Source organism: Colossoma macropomum, unplaced genomic scaffold (genome assembly GCF_904425465.1).
Source record: "Colossoma macropomum unplaced genomic scaffold, Colossoma_macropomum, whole genome shotgun sequence".
NCBI lineage: Eukaryota > Metazoa > Chordata > Actinopteri > Characiformes > Serrasalmidae > Colossoma > Colossoma macropomum.
The window spans coordinates 33,207,797-33,222,041 of NW_023494810.1; the positions used below are offsets into that span (position 1 = coordinate 33,207,797).

General features: G+C 42.9%; 1 protein-coding gene across 1 annotated transcript in view; it reads left to right on the forward strand.

Annotated features, from left to right (window-relative positions):
• Nucleotides 1-9,779: 9,779 nt before the first annotated feature.
• Nucleotides 9,780-14,245, forward strand: part of cacna2d2b (calcium channel, voltage-dependent, alpha 2/delta subunit 2b) — a 100,532-nt gene continuing 96,066 nt past the window's right edge. Inside the window, exon 1 of the mRNA XM_036559844.1 lies at nucleotides 9,780-10,220. Coding sequence (XP_036415737.1) covers nucleotides 10,105-10,220 — 116 coding nt within the window. The 5' untranslated portion in view covers nucleotides 9,780-10,104. The remainder of the gene's footprint in view (nucleotides 10,221-14,245) is intronic.

Here is a 14,245-nt window from a genome sequence, read left to right on the forward strand (position 1 = left end):
GCACATAGAAAGGAAATCCAGATTTTTCAAAATAAAAGTTTGATGTCGTATGTAAACATTAAATTTTCAGAAACATACCACTTCTCCAGTCCACACGGCAAATATTTGACACTAAGCTGAGAAAGTGACCTCATAGCATTTGTGATGTCATAACAACCTAAAGCATTTACAAATATACAGTCCATATTTGAAACTAAGCTGCGAAAGCAACCTCACAGTTTTTTGTGATGTCATAACGACCCAACACATTTACATATAAACAGCTGTTCCGCCTACAGCAGTTTAGCCCCGCCCACTCACTTCAGTTGTTGAATGTTTTTGAATAAGACCACTTTCTGAATCCAGATTTTTAAATTTAATTTGAGAGAATGTAAACTGTCGTGTGCCACATGACTATTTAAAGGGCACATTTTTCAAAATAAAAGTTTGATGTAGTATGTAAACAATTGTTAAATTTTCAAAAAATTTACCACTTCTCCAGTCCGTACAGTAATATGTAAAACTAAACTGCGAAAGCGACCTCATGGTATTTGTGACGCCATAACAACCCAACACATTTGCATATATACGGCCTATATTTGAAGGCAACCTCATAGTTTTTTGTGATGTCATAACAGCCCAACGCATTTACATATAAGCAGCTGTGTGAGTGGGCGAGAGAGAAAGGAATGTTTTAGAATGAGGACTGCTTTCCGAACGAGTCGCAATACAGGGCGGCCAATCAGAACAGAGCTCATTTACATATATCAGTCTTAAAGGCGCAGTAGCAAAAAATACTCAGTTTAATTGTGAGGGATAAAGAGAACATGGGAAAATGAACTAGGGCCGTTTTAAGTGCACTTCATGAGCAAAAAAGGGAAAATCATGTTTGACCTGCATGTGTGCAGTTTTATGAGGGTCTATGGGGGTCTATACAGGGTCTTCACCTCCACTCATACTGTGAGTATGACATGGCGCAGCACAGAGGTCTGAAATCTGGGAAAATGACTCAGATGTGCAGAGTCACTCAAACAGGAAAGCGTTTTTTGAAAAGTGACGTAATGACGGTAGAAGTGTGTCTCTGTGTGTAAATATTATGTGATTCTTAGAATCAAGGTGTCATAAAAGAGTCTGTCAAGTTCTAAATCTGATTTTTTAAATAGAAAACGATTATATCAAAAACGATGCTGACCTGCTTATGTTTACAATCACATCACCTGTAATCAGAATAACATGATGACATACTGATGATGCACTGATGTTGATTTTTTAATGATGTGATGTCATAGAGTTGATTTATATACCTGTTTTACTTAATTAAACGCCTTAAACTTCAACCTGTTGGTCTAAAAATGGATTTTTTTATTTTGATCTTTTTCTGTAGAAGATGGAAATGAAACAGCAGAGTGTGACCACTAGGGGGCGAATGTGTCCTGAGATTAATGACCACTATGAACTCTAATAGGCCTTCAAACCTTTATTCAAACTTAGAATGAGCCCATATTTACAGTGTACACACACAAACAAGAAGCACTAAAACAAAAGAGTCTAATAAGAATAATAAAAAAAGCAATAATGGAAAATAAAGACACTAAAAATGAAATATGAAATATTACAGGGCAATTCCGCTTATTTTTGAACATTTTCTGCATTATTAACTGGTTAAGATGTAAACAGAGTCATTCAGAGTGGTTTGGTGTGAAACTCTCTGTTCTAGAGAAACTTACTGAGTCAGAGCTGTTCACAGTGGTGGTGATAGGAACCAGACGTCCACCTCTAAAAGCTGAAAGTTCCTACATGAAATGGTTATGAATTCACTGCCTGATGTCTCAGTTTTATGATAGTTTTGGGAAAATTTTGGCCTAAAATATATTTCTAAAACGGAGGGATACATGCAGGGTGTTGTGAGGCAAAATAGACCCCAAGAAAACTTATTATTATTTCAGATTTTCCACTATTTTACCATAATAAACATAACAAAAGTTAAATTCTGCCAAGAAATGAGTCTCTACAATCAACCATTTCACACCAAACCACTCTGAATGACTCTGTTTAATGAATCTCAAACACTCAATTTTGCAAAAATTTTGAAAAATCAGTGGCATTCCCTTTTAACAAAACGATAAACAAAGCAGTTATAAACTGAGTGAGAGGGACTGGAAGTTGTACGTAAAAAGCCAGAGTGAAACGATCGATGGATTGTGTTCTAATATTGTAATGAACGGAGTTAAAACTGACTCCAGATCTGCACTCAGAATAATATACACATAGTTCTGAGGTAGTTTGTAGATCTGAGGCTGTAACTGTTGAGAGGTAAGGCTGCTGCACAGATTCCTTCCTCTTACCCCAAATATAGTCAATCGGTCAAGACGTGTTTGTTGTCGGTGCTTCTTTAGTTTTAGCACTGGAGCTACGAGGCTAATGTAGCTAACCAGTAATGGAAGCGTAGCGTGGCGCTAACTGCATGCTTAAATCATAACATATGGGCCTCAAACCGCGCTGTTGTAGAAATCTCTAACACAGTGTGTCCAGACTGGTCCTCACAGCCCCCCAGACGCTTCCTTCGTCCCTGTGCACTGTGAGTTCGGCTGGAGCAGAGCTGTGGAGCGTCTGGGGGGCCCTGAGGAACCGGCCTGGGAAACGCTGCTCTAACAGACCACTGTAGTCGTGTCGTCATGCTGTAGTCGGTGCTCTTACGTCTGTATAAGGAACTCCGGGTCTAAAAGGAATTTCTCTGTGAGAAAAATGAATGGAGTTCTCAAAAACTGCCTCTTTCGCCTCCTGTGATGATCAGAAACGTTTCAAAGCTGAAACTTTTTGTCCTGTGAACATTCTTCCCTCCAAAATCACTGGATCCCCTGAATTATGAGGTCGTTAAAGAGTCGAAATATGAATATTTCTCACTTTTTCCTCCAGAAATATGAACTAATCTCTCCTCCCTTTTCTATTTCTCTCCTTTTCTGTCTCTCTCCCTCTGTTCTCTCCTGACTCGTGTCTCTATCTGTCTCTTTCTGTCTCTCTCTCTCTCTGTTTGTTCTCTACTGACTCGTCTCTGTCTCTCTCTCCGTCTCTCTCTCTCTCTCTCTCTCTCTGTTCCCTCCTGACTCATGTCTCTCTTTCTTTCTCTCGCTTTCTCTCTCTCCTCTCTCTCTCTCTCTCTCTCTCTGTTCTCTCCTGACTCATGTCTCTCTTTCTTTCTCTCGCTTTCTCTCTCTCCTCTTTCTCTCTCTCTCTCTCTCTCTCTGTTTGTTCTCTCCTGACTCGTGTCTCTCTTTCTCTCCCCCTCTCTTTCTCTTTCTCTGTTTGTTCTCTCCTGACTCGTGTCTCTCTTTCTCTCCCCCTCTCTTTCTCTCTCTCTGTTTGTTCTCTCCTGACTCGTGTCTCTCTTTCTTTCTCTCTCTCTCTCTCTCTCTCTCTCCTGTCTCTCTCTCTCTTTCTCTTCTCTCTCTCTCTCTCTCTCTCTCTCTCTCTCTCTCTCTCTCTCTCTCTCTCTCTGTCTCTCTCTCTGCTGGAGACGGGGCTGTAAGGTCAGGTTCATTACCACTGAGGAGCTCCTGCAGAGAGAGGGAGATTAAAACTTGCAGGAAGAGAGAGGGAGGGAGAGAGAAAAGGAGGAGCAGGATGTATGAGGCAGGAAAAGACTGAGAGAGAAAGACTGAAGGATGAGAGTAAAAATCCTGCAGTTTTGCTGATTTTGTGGTCAGTTCTTTGTGGCCTTTATCAGAGCTCGTGTGATCTGAATGGTGTTAATACAGAGAAACGGTCATTAGACTTTTACTGTTTGCTTGATTTGTGAAGGAACACTGTGTTTAATCTTAACCTCTGTCTGCTGCAGTGAACAGTCAGTTAATACAGACACTCATTTCCCCGTGTATTAAATTCAGCAGAAAACTCACTGACTCAAACTTCTCTAATAATACAGGTCATGGGCGGCTGCTGAAAGAGCACCACATTGGCTTCTACTGTGATATCAGAGTATTATAGTCACATTGTGCCCAGCTCACAGTAAACAACATCATAGGCCTGAGTCTTTATTACACACTTCTTAGAATAGCTCCATTAGTTTGCACTGAAGTCCCTGTAGTTACTGGTGTTACATCACTGTAATCGTAGGTTTTTGCTTACTTTTGTTTATTGTTTGCTTTAATTCGACAAATATAAACGCACCCACCTCACATTCTGTTTGATGTAAACAGATGATTGTGAAAGCTGACCGCTGTGGAAAATAATTGTGATCAGTAATAATGTTGTAATAATGCCCCCCCCCCTTTAGTGAGCAGGAAGCACAGATACACACTGCACAACCGCACTGACAAAACTCAGCACCATCCGCAGTTACTCCACACAACAGAGTGAGTGTGTGAGAGACAGAGAAGGGGATTGGGGGGTGTGTGTGTGTGTCTGTGTGTGTTTTGCTATCCTTCTGAGGACTACATGTTCTCATGTTCTCACAGTGAGAGGATAGCAAGACATTTTTGCTCAAGTGGAAATTTTACTGGTTCTCACTTCAGCCTGTGCTGTTTTCACCACTAAGTACGTTGTTAAAGATTAAAAATGCCTTTTAGATACTGAGCAAAAGGTTAGGTTTAGGTTTCAATACTGAGGTCAAGACTAGGTTTAGGTTTGGATACTGAGGTTAAGGTTAGGTTTAGGTTTTGATATTGAGGTCAAGGTTAGGTTTAGGTTTGGATACTGAGGTTAAGGTTAGGTTTAGGTTTCAATACTGAGGTCAAGATTAGGTTTAGGTTTGGATACTGAGGTTAAGGTTAGGTTTAGGTTTTGATACTGAGGTCAAGATTAGGTTTAGGTTTGGATACTGAGGTTAAGGTTAGGTTTAGGTTTGGATACTGAGGTCAAGGTTAGGTTTAGGTTTGGATACTGAGGTCAAGGTTAGGTTTAGGTTTGGATACTGAGGTTAAGGTTAGGTTTAGGTTTGGATACTGAGGTCAAGGTTAGGTTTAGGTTTAGCTTTAGATATGAAGTTAAGGTTGTGTTTAGGTTTGGATACTGAGGTCAAGGTTAGGTTTAGGTTTGGATCCTGAGGTTAAGGTTAGGTTTAGGTTTGGATACTGAGGTTAAGGTTAGGTTTAGGTTTGGATACTGAGGTCAAGGTTAGGTTTAGGTTTGGATACTGAGGTTAAGGTTGGGTTTAGGTTTGAATACTGAGGTTAAGGTTAGGTTTAGGTTTGGATACTGAGGTCAAGGTTAGGTTTAGGTTTGGATACTGAGGTTCAGGTTAGGTTTAGGTTTGGATACTGAAGTTAAGTCAGGTGTAGGTGTAGTATTATTTGGCTACAGTAACACAAAAATCAGTAGAAAACTATGGAAGACCTCACAAGGAACATAAGAGAAGATTGTGTGTGTGTGTGTGTGTGTGTGTGTGTGTGTGTGTGTGTGTGTGTGTCCCTCCTGCAGTGCACAGCATGGTCAGTGTGTGTCAGTAATTAGGCTGTACAGTTCAGGCCGTGACAGCTGGATTATAGCCTGCTGAACTGACAGAGAGAGAGACGGTGTTGTGAGGAAGAGAGAGAACGTGTGTGTTAACTGCAGCTTTATTAATCTTAAAGGGATCATATCAGAAAAACTAAATTGTCTTCACTTTTCCACAGAAAAGAGTTTAACATTGCAAGTAAACATTGTTCAAGCATTAAACGTACCGTTCACTCACCAGTCCGTATATAGAAATGAAGCTCATATTTTGTCATATTTTGCACTTCATAATGCACGTTTTCAATGGGAGACAGGTCTGGACTGCAGGCAGGTCAGTCTAGCCATGCTGTTGCAACATGTGCAGAACGCTTCTTGGTGTTGTCGTGCTGAAATAAGCTCTGGTGTCCCAGAAGGCGGCATATGTCGCTCCCAAATGTGTTCAGCTTTAATGGTGCCTTCACAGATGTGCAGGTTTCCATACCTTGAGCACCCTGGCTTTTCAACTTTACACTGGTAACAGCTCGAGGCCAGAGAAGTTGGCCTGTTAGATTATTTGCATTTTTTGGCAAAGCTGCGAGTCTCGTCTCGTCCTCTCTCATAAAGGACTAGGCCTTTCTTGGATGCTCGTTTTATACTTGAGCATGACTGCATCCCCTGTTCCAGGGCATTTTCACACAAGTTCTTTTTTCCAGACCCAGTACCGCTTGCTCTGCTAGTTTGGTACGTTTTGTCAAATGTGAAAGCTGTTTCCGAGCCCGGCAGCGGTCCAGAGAACCGATCTCTGGTGTTCCTGAAACTGGTGGTCTCGGTTTCGCTTTCAGCAACCTCTGGTGCAGCCCGCTGTGGAAGCTATCCGATCCCAGCGCCATTTGTGAGGTTGCATGATTGGTTCATTTTGTAACCACAACTGCTTCCACTTATCGTGACACTTCCCTTCCTTCTCATGTGAGAACAGCTCCTTGTTTGAAGGCGCTCCTGCATGGTGAAATACCACATATCCAAAAAGTGTTCTTAGCCGCTTCTTAGCCGTGTTTATATCCAAAGAAAACAAACGTCCGCAAACGGACGAAGCTGTGCCGACCATTTTTCAAACCTGTGTGCGGAAAGGTGACGAATGGAATTGCGCAATCGATCCAGGTTTTGGATGGAATTGTTTGAAAGCAAACCAGCGATAATGAGCCTCTCCTCCCAAACGAGCCCAGAATCAGTCCTGGGTGCGGACTCAGTATTGTGTAAAAAATGCCCCAAGATGTTTTGTGAACATTTCCCAACATTCCTATCAAGTAATTCTTCAGCAGTTGAGCCCTTGCAACAGAAAACAGTATATGTGAAAATCAAATAAGCATGGTATGGCATTGTTTGACCTGTATTTAAAGTAAAGAGGTCAATAAAACACACAGTTTGGCTTTTTAATGTAAAAGGTTGTACAAAATAACATAGAAAACAAAATAACTGATAATCCAAAAAAGGATGGAATGGTTAAGGAGGGGTGGGCTTAATTTGCATAATAGCATGAGCATAATAGAAATCATTGCACACGTGTAGCTATATATGCATTAGCCTCATAGCTCCAGTGTAAAACATCCATACAGTTGCTTTAAATAGGCCTGTTTGAGTGGGAAATGATGCTGTGAAGGGGTCCCTACGGCTCTGCTCTACACACTGCAGCTGGCACTAACAACAGGTGCAAAGCAGAGAGTTGGGGGGAAAAAGCAGCGTATCCTGCTGTAGCCCACCTGATTCAACTCATACAGGACTCAGTGAGCTGATGAGTGATGGGTGAGGGGTTGGAGCAAGAAACTACTGAACCAGGCAGCCCTGAGGCCCCTCAGGTCTCTCTGTACTGTAAAACAGGGTCTAATTCGAACCCCACCTGATATAAGTGTAGTTTCCACTGTGGACGTGTCCCAAACCCCCACTTTTCAAAATCCAGCTTTTCTCACGTCCCACAAGTTCAAAGACTATGCAGGACGATCTGTAAATAAATAGTGCAGGTCTGTCATAATCAGGATAGAATTATAGAATCCTAAATAGGTTTATCAGGTAGGATCAGGACCAGTGGACGACACCCATTTCCATGGTTACACAGCATCCATTTCTATGGTCACTCTACATCCATTTCCATGGTTACACCACATCCATTTCTATGGTCACTCTACATCCATTTCCATGGTTACACCACATCCATTACTATGGTCACTCTACATCCATTTCCATGGTTACACCACATCCATTACTATGGTCACTCTACATCCATTTCCATGGTTACACCACATCCACATCTATGGTCACTTTGAATCCATTTCCATGGTTACACTACACTAATTCCCATGGCAACACTACACTCATTTCCATGGTTGCACTATGCCACTTTCATGGCTAAACTACTCTCATTTCTATCTTCCGCCACACCTGTTTTTATAATTTCACTACAGTCTTTTTCAAGGCCGCACTGCACCGATTTCCTTGGTTACAATGTACCTATTTCCGTGTTTACGCTGCACCAGGCATGTCAAACTGGGGGCCTTCCAGGCCAGTTTTTACCAGTTTCTATCAGCGTTTTCCCTCATCTAACGGTCTGAATCCAGTTCATGAAGGTCTTGTTAATTAGCCGATGAGCTGAATCAGGTGTGTTTAATGAGGCCGTCTGTTGAAGTCTGCAGTGTTTTGGCCCACAAGGACTGGAGCCTGACACACGTGCGCTACACCTATTTCCATGGTTACGCTACACCTCCTACTTTTAAAGGTCTCGGATCATAGAAAAACTAATTTCCACACTTTCAGTAGGTTAGCCGAGCCACTAACAGCCTGTTTAGTTCTAAGGGATAACTAGAGGTTGGAACATAGTCATGGAAACATGACTTGCGACTGTGTTTGGTACATGAATCTACACAAAAATCAAAAGTAGATTTTAGAGAAACTGATAAAATACAACAAACTGCAGGATCTGGGCTCTTTAAAAATGACTGATTAAAGTTCTCCCTGATCTTCACCTCAAAACTACTGGTTATGCATAGTATATTTTAAACCATAGTCATTTTAAAGTGAATTATATACATCAGATGCACGTTAATAAATAATTACATTTTGCATCAACACAATTATTGACATCTGAAAAAGGTGTACATATTTGAATCAGATAAGTTCAAATCACTGTTTTCACAGTGTAGATCAATATTTTCAAACAGCACCAAAACAAAGTCCAACTGCAGCACCAATATGGAATGTATATAATTACAGTCAGTTTAACACTGAATATCTGCTTATACGTGCTCCGTGGTTGGTGCTGTTTGCAGTGCTGGAGTTCAAAAAGAATGATTCATATTTATCAAATCATATTTATCAGTTTAATTCTGTGCAGAATGAACCTGATCCCAGATCTGCGCTTTTACTCTCAGAAGTTTTGATTAATATGTTTGTGAAGGTCTGTGGGCGGCTCCGCAGTCTCCTACAGCAAGTCTGACTCGATTCTGAATCAGTTCATTTGAATCGATTCTTTTCAATAAACTGATTGAATCGATACAGTCCAACTAAAGCAAGTTGGATATAACTCGGATATTGACCTTTTAACAATTTTACTTATCATAAATATAAATATACTTACTGTAACGTTAATATTCACTATCATAGAATCTGATTCATTATACACACACATATATACACTGATCAGCCATAACATTAAGTCCGCCTCCTTGTTTCTACACTCACTGTCCACTTTATCAGCTCCACTGACCATTTAGATTCACTCTGTAGTGCTACAGTTACAGACTGTGGTCCATCTGTTTCACTGCATACTTTGTTAGCCTGTTCTTCAATGGTCAGGACCCCCATGGACCCTCACAGAGCAGGTACTATTTGGGTGGTGGATCATTCTCAGCACTGCAGTAACACTGACATGGTGGTGGTGTGTTAGTGTGTGTTGTGCTGGTGCAAGTGGATCAGACACAGCGGTGCTGCTGGACTCTTTAAACGCCTCAGTGTCACTGCTGGACTGAGAACTAAAAACATCCAGCCGACAGCGTCCTGTGGGCAGTGTCCTGTGACCACTGATGAAGGACTAGAGGATGACCAACACAAACTGTGCAGCAGCAGATGAGCTATCGGCTCTGACTTTACATCTACAAGGTGGACCGACAAGATAGGAGTGTCTGATAGAGTGGACAGTGAGTGGACACAGTGTTTAAAAACTCCAGCAGCACTGCTGTGTCTGATCCACTTGTACCAGCACAACACACACTAACACACACACCCGTGCTGAGAATGACCCACCACCTGCTCTGTGGGGGTCCTGACCATTGAAGAACAGGGTAACAAAGCAGGCAGAGAAACAGATGGACTACAGTGAAACTATATGGTCAGTGGAGCTGATAAAGTGGACAAGGAGGTGGTTTTGACGTGACTCGTGTTATCAGTGACTCGTTGAATCGAACCTTTCGATTCATTAGAAACGGGCAGTCCGAAAGAGTCGGTTCGCCAAGTTGAATCGACTCTCTCCATCACTAGTCTCCTCACACACGCAGCATCACCACCACAAAGCCCCCCTCCACGGGCATCTACAGCTTTTCCGCGCCCCCTGCTACCCGAGCCGAGATTATCTCTCCGCTCTCGGCGCCCCGGTTATCTGGATATCCCTCTTTCTCCTGTCACGTTCCGAGCCGTTTTTGTGGACCTCGTTTTGGCCGGTTTTAATGGAACATGGCGATACTGACTCGCTCCTGCAGCGTCGTCTGCCTGGTTTCCCTCCAGATTGTGCTGATCTTCATCGTGCCGTGGACCGGAGTGGAGAGCCTCACCTTTCCGCAGCATTACACGTAAGTATTGGCACCCTCCACCGGGAGACCATTGGCTAACAGTGATTTGGTTCGAATGCGGGCCGAGCGCCAAGTTCCAGCGCGCGACGTTTTTTGAATGAGGGGTGACCGTTAGAGCGTGTTAAAACATTTTTAGCCTGTTAGCATCTCGCCTCGGGCTGTTTTTGGTTCGTTTGGTCTGTTTTCCACACTACCAGTTGCTTTGTCCGGCCACTGGTCACTTTTCGGGACTAAACGGAGAAAGTCAGCCGGTTTTCGCAGCTGTTACGCAATCCAGCTGTCGTTTTTTCCTTTTTTTCCCTCTCCGTGTGGGAAGTCGCTTAGCAAACAGCCGTTTTATTTGACAGCTCTCTCGCTGCGCGATTTTTTCCCCCTTTCCCACCCGTCTTCAGACAAGCCCCGCCTCCCGCGATTCGATTGGTTGGTAGTTTCCCGCCCCCGCGGTTCTGCACCGCTATAACCCCGCCCTCCGCGCTGTAAGATTGCGAGTATGAACTACTAGCCAATCACAACGCAGAAGGCGGGACACAACTAACCAATCCTAGCACAGCACACGGGGTTTGTCGGAATACGGGTGGGGGAAAAAAGCCCCCGCTGCAGAAACGTTAGTAGGTTAAACCCTCACAGCCTGCATTCCTCTAACAGAGCTCCCTAATGGAGGCAGCCAGTTTGGAGGCTTTGTCTCAAATCCATCCGTATCGCTCCCTTTATCAGTCTTAACTTCATATAAAAAAGTTTTTATAGTTTTAGGTGATAAATCTGATGCTAAACAGTCTATCTGACTGGCCCACAGCCTTGTATGCAGATTCAATACTGTCTGTAATACTTTAGCAGTAGAGGTGGGCGATATGAGGAAAAATCTGATATCACGATACTTCAAGAAGTTTTCACCGTGAACGATGAGTTGCGATAATTATTATTTTCTGACATCGGTTGGAACAGATGAAGAAGTGCCACATTTGAAAAATACTATCAAAAAACTACACGCTTAAAAACGATGTTTTTTCAAGGTTTCCTTAGTAAACAAAATGGTTCTAGAGCCATGAACACTCAAAAAACCCTTTGCATGACTAAAGCGTTCTTCAGATTGTTGGAGAATGTGCTATAGATAGTTCTGTATAGCACCTAAAAGGGTTCTTCTACTGTTACGATGTCAAGCTTGCTACAATAGAAGAACCCTTTTTGGTGCTATATAGAGCCCTTTTCAAAAATGTTCTATATAGAACCATCTCTAGCGCACTCTCCATCAATCTGAAGAACGTTTTCATGATGCAAAGAACCATTCACGCATACAAAGGATTCTAGTGTTCATGGTTCTATATAGAACCATTTTCTTCACTAAAGAACCATTGAAGAACCATCTTTTTTAAGCGTGACAATTTCATGCTTAAACGGTTCTTTGCCTGGTGATTCAGATTGATGTGTTGTATATGGTTCTAAGTAGCACTTATTGTGAAAATGGTTCTATATAGCAAGGTTTCTTCTACTGTTACAGGCTTGGCATTGTAAAATAAGCGGAACCCTTTTTGGTGCTATGTAGAACCGTTTTTTAAAAGTTTCTGTATAGAACCACATACAACACGTTCTCCATCAATCTGAAGAACCATGCAAAGAAAAATTTAAGCATGAAATGGTTCTATTTAGAACTCATGGTACAACACCCTTCGTAGTGCACTCAGCAGTGTAGGGTGTGCGCTGTGGGAGTCTGTGGTTTGGGACGCAGCCGCCTTATCTTCTGTATGTTTGCACAGTGGAGCCTGTAGAATCAGTGGCACATGAAAATATTAATGGAAATGTCTTAACAAAGTCAGAGAAGTACCTCAGTGTCTCAGTGTCACTGCTGGACTGAGAATAGTCCACCAGCCAAAAATATCCAGCCAACAGCGTCCTGTGGGCAGCGTCCTGTGACCACTGATGAAGGACTAGAGGATGACCAACACAAACTGTGCAGCAGCAGATGAGCTATCGTCTCTGACTTTACATCTACAAGGTGGACTGACAAGGTAGGAGTGTCTAATAGAGTGGACAGTGAGTGGACACAGTGTTTAAAAACACCAGCAGCACTGCTGTGTCTGATCCACTCAGTACCAGCACAACACACACTAACACACCACCACGTCAGTGTCACTGCAGTGCTGAGAATGATCCACCACCCAAATAGTACCTGCTCTGTGAGGGTCCATGGGGGTCCTGACCACTGAAGAACAGGGTAACAAAGTATGCAGAGAAACAGATGGACTACAGTCTGTAACTGTAGAACTACAGAGTGAAACTATACGGTCAGTGGAGCTGATAAAATGGACAATGAACGTAGAAACAAGGAGGTGATTAGTGTTCATGTTATGGCTGATTGCTGTATATGTATATATGAATGATGGAAATGTTATGAATTAGTTTTGAAATCATTTGTAAATGAAGTTTAGCCATTAAGAAATGAACTTTTCTGAAATGTAATTATCTCCACGAGTGGTTGGACCCCCTGTTAGTCCACCGCATGAAGAACCCTCCCACTCTTTGGGCTAAACAGTGATGTTTAATGTAATTTGTCAGTCACGACTCCTTTTTCAGGGCTAACTAAAGACGCCTTATGTTCCCAAGATTAGTTCATCCGAGCGTAGTTCAGTCAATAGCTGTAATGAGGCAACACCAGATGGGAATGAAGGCAATGTTTGGCCCTTCCAGCATGTCCAGGGTCCTGTAGCTGAGTGGCAGAATGTCCATACTTACTGACTCAAATCCAGTCAGCGCTTCACAGTTTGGTGTTTCCTGTTTTGACACACCTTGTTGAACTCATCAGCTGACTGGCAGGTGATCAGAAGGTGCGCTGGAGATGTGAAAAGGCTAAGCTGTGCAGTGCTGTGGCCCAGTAGGACTGGAGAAACAGGGCTTTAGTGACTGTAGACAAACGAAAGTGCTACATTTGGAGTAGAGCTGGACGATATGACAATATTGTCATCATGATAAATCACACATTGTCACAATATGCTTTTTTTTTGAGTGAACTGAGATGTCATCAGTACTTAAAACCACTGGTCAGCTGCATGTTTGAGAGCATAATTTAGTCCTGTTTAAAGAGTAACTACACCCCACTATTTCCAGGTGACTCCACTCCTGGCTCAACTTAAAAAATGCTCGAAAATGGGAGGGGCATGCTGGGAAGGGCGATGTTTTCGCTACTACCATCCCCATCTTGACGAGGGAAGGTGTTTCTGATCAGGCAGTGCGTCTTGAGCCTTAACAGTATGACCCACTGACTCGAGCCGCCGAGGAGTCAACGTAGTGCCAGAAAATGGTTAGGAGCGACCGGCAGAGGCGCCGAATGGTAGAACATTCCCTAAAACCTCGACAGCTCGCTTCTAATGATCTGTTCAACAGGTCCATATTCGATAGAACCTGCTGAATTCTGAATCAATAAAGTGGATTTTTGAACACTGTCTGAGTTGCATTCAGTTTGACATCAAGGTCGCAGACGGCATCACCGGTCAGCCAGGGTTTGCTGCAGTGGCTCTAAATACTTAAGCTCTGCAAGCTGTTCAAGGCACTTACCAGTGTTAAATCTGATCGGTTCCCTCTCAAATTCACGTCTCCCTGTATAAACCGAACCGTCCTGCGCCGCACTCACTGGACAGAAATCAACGGCAAGCAGCGCTGGAACTACGGAATGCCAGGAAGAAAGTCAGAGAAAGTCTGTACGGATGAAAGGTTGACACAGTCGGTAACAATGGCCATTTAACGTTAACCTTTCCAGTGTTGCCGTTGATTCCTGTTCAGTGAGTCGTACCCGAGGGTTTGAGTTGTGAAGGGAAACGTGAATCGGATGCAGCACCGGCAGCTTTTTGGAAACTCACAAGAATCCTCACTTAATCGGTCCAACATCGTTATTACAAACTAATCTCATATTAATTGGGTTATTTACAGTTGGTACAGACGCTGGCATAGCGCAGCCTTGTGATCTGGGGGTATTTAGCTCAGTGTGTGAGTGTGGTTCTCTCCTCGCTTTAGGCAGAGGCAGAACTGACCACGAT